General features: G+C 38.2%; 1 protein-coding gene across 1 annotated transcript; it reads right to left on the minus strand.

Moving 5' to 3' along the window:
- Positions 1 to 1,590: 1,590 nt before the first annotated feature.
- Positions 1,591 to 10,383, minus strand: ubac2 (UBA domain containing 2). Its single transcript, XM_085427994.1, has 10 exons — positions 10,232 to 10,383; positions 9,718 to 9,842; positions 8,583 to 8,702; positions 7,717 to 7,823; positions 7,310 to 7,433; positions 7,170 to 7,217; positions 4,494 to 4,602; positions 3,601 to 3,743; positions 2,981 to 3,127; positions 1,591 to 2,901 (listed from the first exon to the last, which is right to left on the minus strand). Exons 1-10 carry the CDS (start codon positions 10,260 to 10,262, stop codon positions 2,794 to 2,796), a joined length of 1,062 nt encoding a protein of 353 aa, XP_085284120.1. The 5' UTR covers positions 10,263 to 10,383; the 3' UTR covers positions 1,591 to 2,793.
- Between the last annotated feature and the right edge of the window lie 1,499 nt (positions 10,384 to 11,882).

Here is an 11,882-nt window from a genome sequence, read left to right on the forward strand (position 1 = left end):
AATTTAGGTGGCCCAAAGTATAATCTGTCCTTTATTTTTATTTATTTATTTTAGTTATTAGTTGATGAACTGTGTGATTTTAAAACTCTTTGGTGTGAAGACGTGCATATTTTCTCTGCATTGATATTCAGTCACCCTGGAGCGAGCCTGTCTGCTGGAGCTGTCTACTTAATGGGAGCGGGTGGGTGTGGCAGAGAACTAACTGGCAATAACAACACCACGGGTCTGACTCGATGTCTCCATCTAGTGATCAAATGAAGCTTATCATGGGGAGGTACATTAAAAAAAAATCAATAACAGCAATTATGACCACCTTTAAAAAAGAATAAACGTTTTTGAATCGCGTATTGTTAGATTGCAGTTGAATGATTTTAAGTAATATCTGCTGCAGTCACTTTGGGGGTTTCCTATTGAGCATCTAGCTAAGTGATATATATTGATCTTCATTAAAAAAAAATAAAAGCTATGTACAGTTACAGCACAGTTGCTCTAATATGCACAAAAGGATAGAAATCTTAACCCTGAATTTTGATCTTTATAAATCACATTATTTCTGCTTTAGCTTGTAATGTATAATGGCTTATATTTTGCAAACCACTCATGCATGCCTCCCTTAATTCTCTTTTGTTCCTTTTGCTTTTTGTGCTACTAAAAAAAAGAAACTGATACCTCAAGAGGAAGTGAAATTACAAACTCAAAACAGTGAAAATAAATACGAGGTTTTGTTTTTTTTAGCAGATAACTAGGCCCATGGCAGCCTTTTGCCAAGATGATACATCATGTGTTAAAAAGTAGCATTATTACCTAATAGCAATCCACTGTTAAGCCCACAATAAATGCATAATGTATGCTTTCTGGCCACTTTGTCCACCTGTTCAGCTACTCATTGATGGAAATATGTAATCGGCCTTTTAGGGACATAGACATGTTCAGAAAAGCCTGATGAATGTGGCATACAGTTTCAGTTTCAATTTCACTCTATTTTAGAAACAACTGAGCCACTGGGATCATTCCACACAATCATGTCTAGGGATTACAGAGAATGGTGCAACAATTGTTACATAGATTAAATTGTTATAATGTGGGTTATATGGGTTAAAAATGGTTTAATGACTCCAACAAACCAAACTAAACACTTAAATGTCATTTTAGGATTAATGTTTCGTCAACTTATGACTCGTTTTAAACACAGGCTTGTTTTATTTTTATTTTTTAAAGGTAAATACTCATCACCATAACACATAATTCCATCATCAAGTTGATTTATTTGACAGACCAAACATGATTCATTACAGTCCATCAAAAAGTTGACCATGCAACAATTCTGTCATCACATCCATATATTTTTAAATCACTCTCCAAAAATACAAACACAAATGACTCTTCTCAGTGGTCATATATTATCAATATTATTATGCACAAAATATAAAACTAGCATCCATCTTTGAAATCGATATACTGCTGATGCAGTATTACTTCTCTTGCATGTATATTTATATACAAAAAATGAGTGACTATGCAACACATAGTCGCCTTAAACCTCTCGCCATGATATTGCATAATAAATATGAACCGACTTCTAAGACTTAGTTTGAATTAGACAGATGTGCTGGCAGCGAGAAAAAAAAAGAAGACTCAGTTAAGACACAATAAATAACCCTTCAATGTGTTTGTGCATACAAGAGCATGAAATAAAGAAACAAAAATGGTCAAGGGCATGAAACATGACCTCCTTGAAGGCCTTCTGTGTGTCTGTGTAGGTGCACTCGCATGTGATTGAGATTATGTCATTAACAGAAAAGTCTCCTCAGGGACCCTGAGATAGCCCATGTAGCCAGCAAACAGCCCGTCTGTCCACAACACTGTACAGTACTTGTAGAGTTAAAATGGGCGAAACCAGCCAACCCCACAAGAGTTTGGCTCTTTAAGTATCTCTCAGTCAGGCTAACTGCTTTGTTAAAACATCTCAAGCAGGAAAGGGTTGCAATCTGTTACTTCCATGAAACACTGCCAAAGTAAAAAAGTAAAACCTGTGTAGTTAAATCATTGTTTAGTAGGTTATATTGTTCATGTAGTTTTTTCTCCAGAGTCCCCACTAATTTATTTTAATTTTGCCAGCATGAAAATAAAATAAAATGACAGCAGCACAGCTGATCATTTAGTGCACAAAAATCTTGCACTTTTTTCCCTTTTCACTTCTAACCAATTATCAACATCTAGAACTCTGGATACACCGGACAAAACATTGGGATACAAACTGTATTTTACATAGCTACTGTATATGTTGGCCTGTGAGATGGCAGCTGATTTGTCAACTCTGTTTGAAAGAAGTAGTCTACCTTTTATTTCCACCAATGGACTGGAGAATGTTATTTTTAAGATGTACTCTTAGAAAAGCTCTTGACTTGTTTGATTTTTGTGTTTTGTTTAGTTTTTTTTTCCAGGTATCTTGTTAAGTTAGAGGCCTGACTCACCTTCCTTGAGCAATGACGTCTGTTTCACACTACAACAGCCATCAGAAAGCGATGACGCAAATGACATCCACTCTGTGCTTCACACTTCATTCATCAGCCTGCTATCAGGCTCAGCTCCTGTTGGGGCAGCCTAACACTGCTTCAGGGGAGCAGTGACACTGCCTTCATATAATCTGTACAAATTTTCTTTGTCGTCTCCTTTCCTTTATTTATTCTCTTCGACTCTGAATTATTTGCTTTCTGCTTAGCTTTTCGCTCGTCTGCTTTGGTTCCTGCTTTCTCTTTCTGTCACCTCTTTCCCCTCACTGAGCTGCTTCCCTCAGTGTTGCAAGAGGAAGTTTGTTGCCATATTAATGTCATTATTTGAAGCTCTGAGCGCCTCGAGGGCATCGATCCTGGAAAAGCCCATTTCCACTAAACGTGCAACCTGTAGGACACAAGATAAAACCAGCTCAAACTTAAGCACAGAAAAACACACATACAGGAACACTGAAGTAAACGTCTACCTGTTCTTCTGCTACAGGGGAGTTGTCCAGAAAAGGTGGCTGTGTGGATTGGTGGGCTTGAGGCTGAGGACGGGGCTGCACCGGGACGCGGTTCTGTCCTCTGTGTCTCAGTGAAGGGAATAACCTTGTCCACTGTAGCAACCCGCTCTGCACAAATACACAGACAAAAGCAGTATCTAATACTTTGTAATACTAATCACTTCCATCTAGACAAGAACCAATTGAATACCAATATCAGATATCTGTCAGATACTCTGATAGCTCAGTGATTGTATAGCATACATCCTTAATGACTTAAAAAATGTTCCTCTTCTCATGTTTTCTGACTCTTTTTCACTAGCTCTGCATTTGGCTAAGTTCAGTGTCACTACTGGTAGCATGAGTTGATATCTGGACCCTACAGACGCTACACAGGAACTTTAATAACTTCAAATTTGTGCAACTACCTACCTAAATGATCATGGTTAAATGTCTGACTACAACCGTAACTGTAAGCATGCTTCCCTCTTTCTTTCATTGCTGTATCGCATACTGTCATGTGGCCTTAGAAGCAAAATCAATATCTGAGAAACTGGGTGGTCTATGCATAGGTTCAGTTTTAAGTCTTTGTGTGCATCTACCTGTGGCTGTTGTCTGGCATTCGTCCTGGCCTCGTTGTACTCGGCCAGTAGCAGCTGTTGGTCGAGCAGCTCCATCCTCTGCTGCCTCTGAACGTCAAGAGTGGCACCCATCCCCAGAGGTGTCTCGCTGGTAGGTTGGGAGCCTTGACAAACACAGATATAAACAACAGATTCGTCTTAAAAATATCATAACATATCTGTACACGAGTGGATAAGTGCTATGAAGGATCATTTAGCACAAATTCAGTTTTTCTAAGAGGTTTCAGGACCTCATATCCTATATAGTGGTGAACAAACTAGATTACTATTATCATGTTTCACTTCAGTCAGGGAACAATAGTTCAGTTAGGGAATTTGACATTGTTAAGCACTGACTATTTTGAGGCTGATAAGCACTCTAAAAGGCTTAAAAATCAGTGAGCGGGACATTAGGGATTAGAGAGGAAGAGCTACTTAAAACAGAACATTAAAAAGGTAAGTAATCTATCGAGGAAATGTTTTAAGAGGTAAAAGTAATCTGCACATTAACATAAAAAGCTCATTTTTGGTTTAACTCCATCTGTTCACACATTATTTAATAAAACTTAATCTATGAGTTCATAGATTGGTGAGCTGACGACAATATCCCATCAGCCTTTTATAGCTGAGAGGTAAAAATCTTTTTAACCAGCAGTTAAAAAGATTAGCCAACAGTGACAGCGGTACATCTTATCATTTTAAGTCACTCTGTGTCACAGCACTAGTCAAATGCCTAAAAGGTATGTATATTATTATTATCATTAAGTCAGGCAGAAAGAGACAACAACCCCACGTCAGGCTCTGCAACTCTCGTCCTTGTAAAAGGGATTTAGACAGGATTTGTGTTTGTTGTTATTACGAAAGGATGGACTCACTTGAAAAGACTGGCTCCAGAATATATTGTCCAATACGAGACACCCAGATGGGGACAAACAGGATCTTCTGTAACCGTAGGACACTGGAGTGGTATAGTCCACCTGAGATCTGAAAGGCATATTTATAAAAGCACATGTGGACATAATACAGAAATAGCAATCTTTACTGAATAAAGATTAAATTACACAGTAGAAAGTAAGGAACAATATTAAGTGCTTCCACAGATATAAACTAGTATAGGGCAGTAAGTAAAGCTCGAGTTAAAAATAAAAAAAAAAAAAAAAAATGTGCCTCTCCAATAAATCCTTTGTTTATTTTCCTCAGTTGCTTTAGTGATAAGATGTCAAAGTCTATGATCATGTCTTCAAAAGCTTTGCTTGGTCTAATCAGCTTTCCAAATCTTAAAACCCTGTAATGTGAAAAAGACAGTCACCTCCCCTTTTTTTATTCCAAGGATTTAGGCATAAAGAAAATCATAATAATACAGCCTGAGATGAAGAACGTGTGTCATATTACACCTAATCATTATTTATTTAACAAAACTTAAGCCAAAATGGAGAACCAGTGTCTGAAAAAAAAAATCCCATATCATGATTCAATAGCTCAGGCTCTCACTTCCTTGCAGAGGATTTCTGGGAAGCTCTTCTTTACAATGATTCTTCAGTCCATCGAGGTTTGTGAGTATTCTCTCCAAGATCCTGCCACAGCATTTCAATTAAGTTGAGGTCTGGATTTTAACTGGACCATTGCGACCCCTTGATTTTTTTCTTTTTCAGCCAATTTGTGGGTGATTGCTGTACTTTGGGAACACGCTCTTGTTGCCTGACACAGTTAGCTAAGCTAAGTTTTAGCAGTTGGACAGATAGCTTCACACTTGACTCTAGAATACTTTGGTATACAGAAGACTTGATGGTCAACAAAACAAATCATCACCCCTCTACCACTGTATTTGAGAGTTGGAATGAGACGTGTATGCTGTGTTTGATACTTGCTTAATGTGGAACTGTGCATTATGGCCAAACATCTCCACTTTGCTCTTGTCTGTCCACAGAACATTGCTCCAGCAGTCTTTGTTTTAGATGCAACTTTGCAAACACAAGCTCTGCTAACATGTCTTTTTTTTTCTTTATTCAAATCAGGCAACAAAGTATATATCTCATTTACATTGACATAGTTTTTTTTTCTTTTTTTCTATTTTCCCCTTTTCCCTTCCCCTCCCCTCTTTTCCCCCTTCCCTTCCTTCCTCTCCCCATCCTTTTTACATAAAATATAACTACCATTATATAAACAATCATATCTATGTCTATACACACACATTTATTATCCTAAATAAGTATATTCAAAGGAGGGAGAGAGGGAAAAAAAAAAAAAAAAAAAACCCAAAACAAACGAACCCCCCCCCAAAAAAAAAGAAAAAAAAAAGAAAAAAAAAACAACACCTGCGTAGACCCATATATATAATCTTGGAGCAGATATGGGAGGAGGCCATACCTCCCAGTTTTACTTATTAAAGTAATCTATAAAGGGTTGCCAAATTAGGTAGAACTATTTAACATTATCTCTTAATGAAAATTTAATTTTTCCAACTGTAAATGATACATTGTGTCTCTTAATAAAGCAGAATGAGTTGGGGGGGGGCTTTATTTTTCCAATTTAGAAGTATAAGGCGTCTTGCAAGCAATGTTATAAAACTCAGAGCACGAATTTGTTTATTATTTAAGTTTTTAACTGTAGCTACACCAAATAGTGCCATTACTGGGTCTGGGGGGAGTTGTTTTTTAAAAATATCAGACAGAGTTTTAAATATTTTAGACCAGTAGGTAGCGATATTAGGACATGTCCAAAACATATGTGACAATGAGGCAGAATTCTGGCCACATCGATCACATCTTGAGTCAGCCCCTGGAAACATCCTTGAAACCTTCAATTTAGACAGATGGAGCCTATGCAGGACCTTAAATTGTAGTAGTCCGTGCCTTTTTTTTTAAAGATGTGTTAGCAAACTCTTCCAAAGAAGCCATATTTTCTGAGTTTTTTAAACTGTACAGTTATAAACTTTAACATTTAATATGGTTATTAAGCCCTGAGATCTAGCTCTCGGGTGTTTTGTCATTTTTCTGAGCATTGTATCATGTGACCTTGGGTGAATTTGTTGTATGAAATTTTTTCCACTTGTGAATAATCTTTCATTAGAGAATGATGGACTTCAAATCGTTTTGCATTTGCCTTCCCATATTGATGTGCAGCAACATTCTCTATTCTAAGATCATTGCTGATGTCATTCTTCCATGGCATTGTATTAACAGACACCTGAATGCTCCACTGACAAACCTTCTGCCTTTATAGAGGTGCTCACACTTAGATTAGCATCTGTTACTACTTATAAATTATAGACTTACATTAAAACCTTGGAACTGAATGTAGGCAGACTTTTTTTCTCACACGACTATATATATATTTTAATCAATCAATCAATCAATCAATCAATCAACTGTTTGATTAATACTGAAATGCTTATATCCTTTGATTTTGATTTCCTTGATTCATACTGCACACAGAGTCCTTGATGATCACCATTATTTATCCCTCCTGGTCATGAATAGCTTATTATGTTTTAAATGCTGGTACACATGCTAGATATACATTCAAAAGACAAGAAGAATTTATTTACTCACCAATCCACTGAGTGCAAGGAGCCACATAAAAGGGCTGGAAGTCAGCAGCTGTATCACAAAGAACAGGATGATAAAACAGAGATTAGTAAGAATTCAAACTTAAAAGTGAAACAGACTTCCACGTGTCCATAGGGATTTACCTGTAAGCCTACTATGTAGACCAGGGACTTGTTGGTGATGTGGATGCGACCCAGTACCTGTGTGACTGGCATCCTGGGGATCGACAGGTAGAAAGGCACAAACAGAGAGAAGACTGGTGCAAGCCTGTGGGAGGCGAGAGGGAAAAATCAAGAGGATTGAGGTTTGGGCTCCCTTGTGAACTTATATTGATTTTTATGCATTTTGATCTTTTATGTTAAGTTTACATGTATGTAAATAAAACTGCCATTGTCTCTTTTGTGGAGGTGGATTGTAAACTGATTATCTAATACATCATGAATGATGAAACAAAATATGTCATGAAAACTGTTGTCGCAGGCCATAAAACTGAAAAAGTCTACTTTTATTTTAGTGATGCTGCACGTGCGTTATAATAAAGTCTACTTACAGTCCCGAAGGCAGTTCTTCCACCTCATAGTAAAACAGAAACTGGAAAGCCTCTGCCAGCAAGAAATCCATCAATGCAGAAAGACACCAAGTACCAAAAAGAAACGACTGGTAAAGGGAGAAAAGAGCACCATATAAGATTATCAGAGCAGTACATACCTATAAAAAAAAAGAAGAAGAAAAAAAAACCCTTCACACTGTATTACATAAGATGAGTTAAAAGTGACTGAGACCATAAACCTGGTCTCTATCTAAAGTCACAGCTGGGGAGTTTCACTTTTCCACAGACTTCTACAATCAGGCTTCTTTTTATTGGTGGCCATTACAAAGACTAGAGGTTTAAGGCACTTCTAATTTATCTTTACTGTTCATACAGAGATGTTAAATCACTCTTTTATATGCAGCCCATGAGTCTAAAAACATTTGCACAAACACAAAGCCACCTAAATGAGGAAGTTATGCATTTTCTTCCCTAAAAGGTGAATTCAAAACTGAGATGAAACTCATACTGATTCTGACTGATGATCACACCTATGAAATAATTCTAATTTGGAGAGTCAAAGGAGCTTGCAAAGAAAAGCGTCTGGACTTCTTTAAGTTGCTTGAAGACGTTTCACCTCTCATCCGAGAAGCTTCTTCAGTTCTAAGGTCAAATGGTGGGGAGTCCCAGATTTAAACCTAGTGGGCGTATCCCCCCACAGAGGGACAAAAGGACCCCCTGATGATCCTCTAATCGCCTGAGCCAATTTGGGGAATAATTTTTAATCGCTTTATACAGCACCATCCACTCTTCACTCTGGTTCAGCTAAATCTCTGGTTACACTCCTTCCTTAAATGTTTTTATCTATCAATAGTTTTTATACTTACAGCAAACTTCCTGGTGCCAAACCTCCTTTCAAAGATTCTAAAGTTGTAAATGAGCAAACTGCTGCAGAATGAGTCCTTGATATCGAGACACACCAGCCTGGCACACAATAATCTCCACACCTAAAACAGAAGGGACGGAAGAGTCATACACAGACACTTGCATCCAAAACATACGAAGAACAAATAAACCCCTGTATAATAATGCCTTTTATGTATATATTACACATATTATACATATGTGTCCCAAATTTGGCATACTATCTCACATTTCTGAACCAAATACTAGTACATTTTACCATAAATTCCAACAAAGGTTTTATTAAAAACAAAAAACAAACTCAAAATCCATTTAGCAACTTCTCTTAGCACAAATAACATCTCCCCAAGCTCAGACTCAGATGTAATCATGTGACCTAAATGGGGAATTTTAGTTTCGTGATAACAGGTCATTACATATGACGATAAGATAATTCCTGTCACACCACACACTTCTGCATGGTTGATGGTGTACTACTGAGCAACATAACCAGGGTTTGTGTAAGCAGGCTTGACAACAGTGTATATCACCTTTCTTTGTCAACCCATGCTTTCTGCTTCGGGATCTTACATGCTACTCAGTATATTCAGGTTTAACACTGTCCCACCCCCTGAAGCAGGAAGCATGGACATCTCTTTGTTAACTTTCAGTTAAGAAAGTAAAAGTAAGAAAGTAACTTTGTTGACTGATTATTCTTTGTGATAAATAACCTACAAACTTAATCTGTTTTAACCTGTGTTCTATTAGCTGTGTAAAACAAATATGGTGACAAATTAGGACAAGCATAAACAACATTTATGTATTTTCTGCATCGCCAGGATACATGCAAATTCTTGGAACAGGAAATTTACTCCACACGCTTTATTCTGCAGTTCAACAGGCAAAATGGATTTCTTCAGCAGACAGTCTATAAGCAAAACTTCAGAAAGACCAACAAAGCTGGTGTCTGTCCTCCGAGACAAGGTGTGTTTGTTCAGGGTCTTTAGTCCTGGATCCTTATTGTTTCACTGGTGTAAACTATCAGATAGCACTAGGTGTTGGTTTTAGCGTTCCCTCTATGTTTCACCCCCAAACACACTTGTAGATGCCGGGCCGTACCTGATGCTCCTGTGTGATAGCCTGGAGGTGGTAAACAAACAGGTCTTGGTACTGTGGCAGCAGGGTGAGCATCACAGTTAGCCCATTTAGAACCAGAAGAAGGCTTTTCGACAGAGGAGCCTTGTCTGTCAAAGACACACACACACAGTATAATTAACAGCAATGTACAGCGTCGCTTTGTTCATCGATTTATCTAATATTCTTTAAATATTACCAAGAGTCGTGAAGATGGAAGGGCTTATTTGTATACAGAGGCGGGGCACACATAGACACACAGCCACCTCAGTACTACGAAGTTAGCATAATATTCACTTTATTTGAACTTTGAGGCCTTAGCTGAACAAACTGAATACTTGGAAACGTGTAACATAAGGTTCTAATTAACAAACCGAAGCGTTAACTGATAGATACCGTTCAGAGTAAATGAATGACAGCGCAATGCTAACGTCAGGTAGCTAAGCTAGTAGTCCGTTGAGACTCGCTGTGGTTTTAACGGCAAATTCACGATACTTACAAAGGCCACGAGAACCGGTGGTTGTGAACATAACGTCCAGGCGACGGCTGTCGATCCAAATATAGCGCCAAAGTGACACTAAAACACCGAAATAAAGTTGGAGACAGGATCCATGCTGTAACCGTGGAAGGAAAGGCAGGGCAAAGGACTCCGCTACGGAAGCCCGACAACAGCTAAAAGGTTTCTCTCGCAGAAGCCCCAAATGTTAAAAGAAATTCGTCCTGTGGGGGTCGCTGTTGTTCTGTGTTGAGCCCGGGAGAAGTCTCGCTGCTCAGACATTTTTATGGATGAACTTCAGATTCAGGTTCAGCTTCAGGTTACTTTATTTGTACCCACAGGCAGGTTTGGTCTGTTGTAGTGAGTCATTCATCCTTACGTGTGCATTTTCAATACATACACAGATCACAGATAAACACATGCTTAGAGAATCCACATAGCATCGTGTAGGAAAGCTACAATATGTCTATCTGACTGATAGCTGATGGAAGAAAGCTGTTTTTAATATTTGATGTTGTGCACTTTGAGACCAAAAGCCTTCAACCAGTAGGAAGAAATTGAAACCTACTATGCAAACGGTGCAAATCATCAAGTAAAATCAAACCAACTGGTGTAACCATCTGGTGTATGCTGGGTTCAGTCTGTCAAACCATTTAACAATTTCATTAAGTGAGTTTGTGTTCTTTACATATATATATCAATTACTATGAGACCAAGGAAAGGGATAAAACAGATTCAGTAAAAGCACAGTAAAATAATACCATCATGGTTTTATCAATCTGGAAACAGGAAAACCTTCTCATGCACGGCAGTCGCTGATGCCCTTTTTATAAGTGCAGCTTCACACTCATTCGTTTCTGTGAGCGTTTTCTGATTCGTTTTGCCATCAGTTCCTGAAGACATGCCACAGCTCACTGTTTTCTGTTGCTTCAAGTGCTTCGTAGATTAAAAAGTTTTAAATTAAATTTTATTTGCATCTACTATGATAAGAAAATGCTGTATGTTGCTCAAAAGAGCAATTTTATTTTAAGGCACTCATATACTATATTGATACTCAAATACCCATATCACACCATCTCTGAGAGCCGGGTCACCTCCATCAGCCAGCGACAACCATTAGGTCTGTATCCTCAGGTTAAAAGCTACTCCAATAACAACTGGGTTTTTGTATCCATGATGAAATATCAGGCATTTCAACAGTACAGATGCTGCAGCTGGATGACCCTCAGAAAGGCAGTATTTTCTACACAGTGCCCCCTTGCTGTTATCTTATAAACTAATCCAAGGGGATTATCAAGGCCTGAAGTCTGATCTTTAACCTTGTCACCTAGGTATGTAATAAGCATTTATGCAGCACAGCAGATGTTTATAACTTCAGCTTTCTCAAAGAGTGCTACCCATGTAAATTCTTCTGTGGCCTTTGAGCAGGATGTAACTACACAAGTCTAGCTTAATGACTTTTTCTTATGGTCATCTGGCGTCATGCACACAGTGTAATATCTTGTCAAGGTCCAGACGTCCTTTGCAGAGGCCCTGCTTTGTCTTATTGTCAAATTGCTGCCAGTTTTAGTGACATCAAAATGTATGTATTGCTTCTTGCCTGGGTGTGATAGCTCCAGAACCAGTCGATCCAAAGCGTAGTGCATTTGAAAAG

This window comes from Rhamphochromis longiceps, linkage group LG13 (genome assembly GCF_057381845.1).
Source record: "Rhamphochromis longiceps isolate RC_006_pf linkage group LG13, R_longiceps_female_GT1.1, whole genome shotgun sequence".
Classification (NCBI taxonomy): domain Eukaryota; kingdom Metazoa; phylum Chordata; class Actinopteri; order Cichliformes; family Cichlidae; genus Rhamphochromis; species Rhamphochromis longiceps.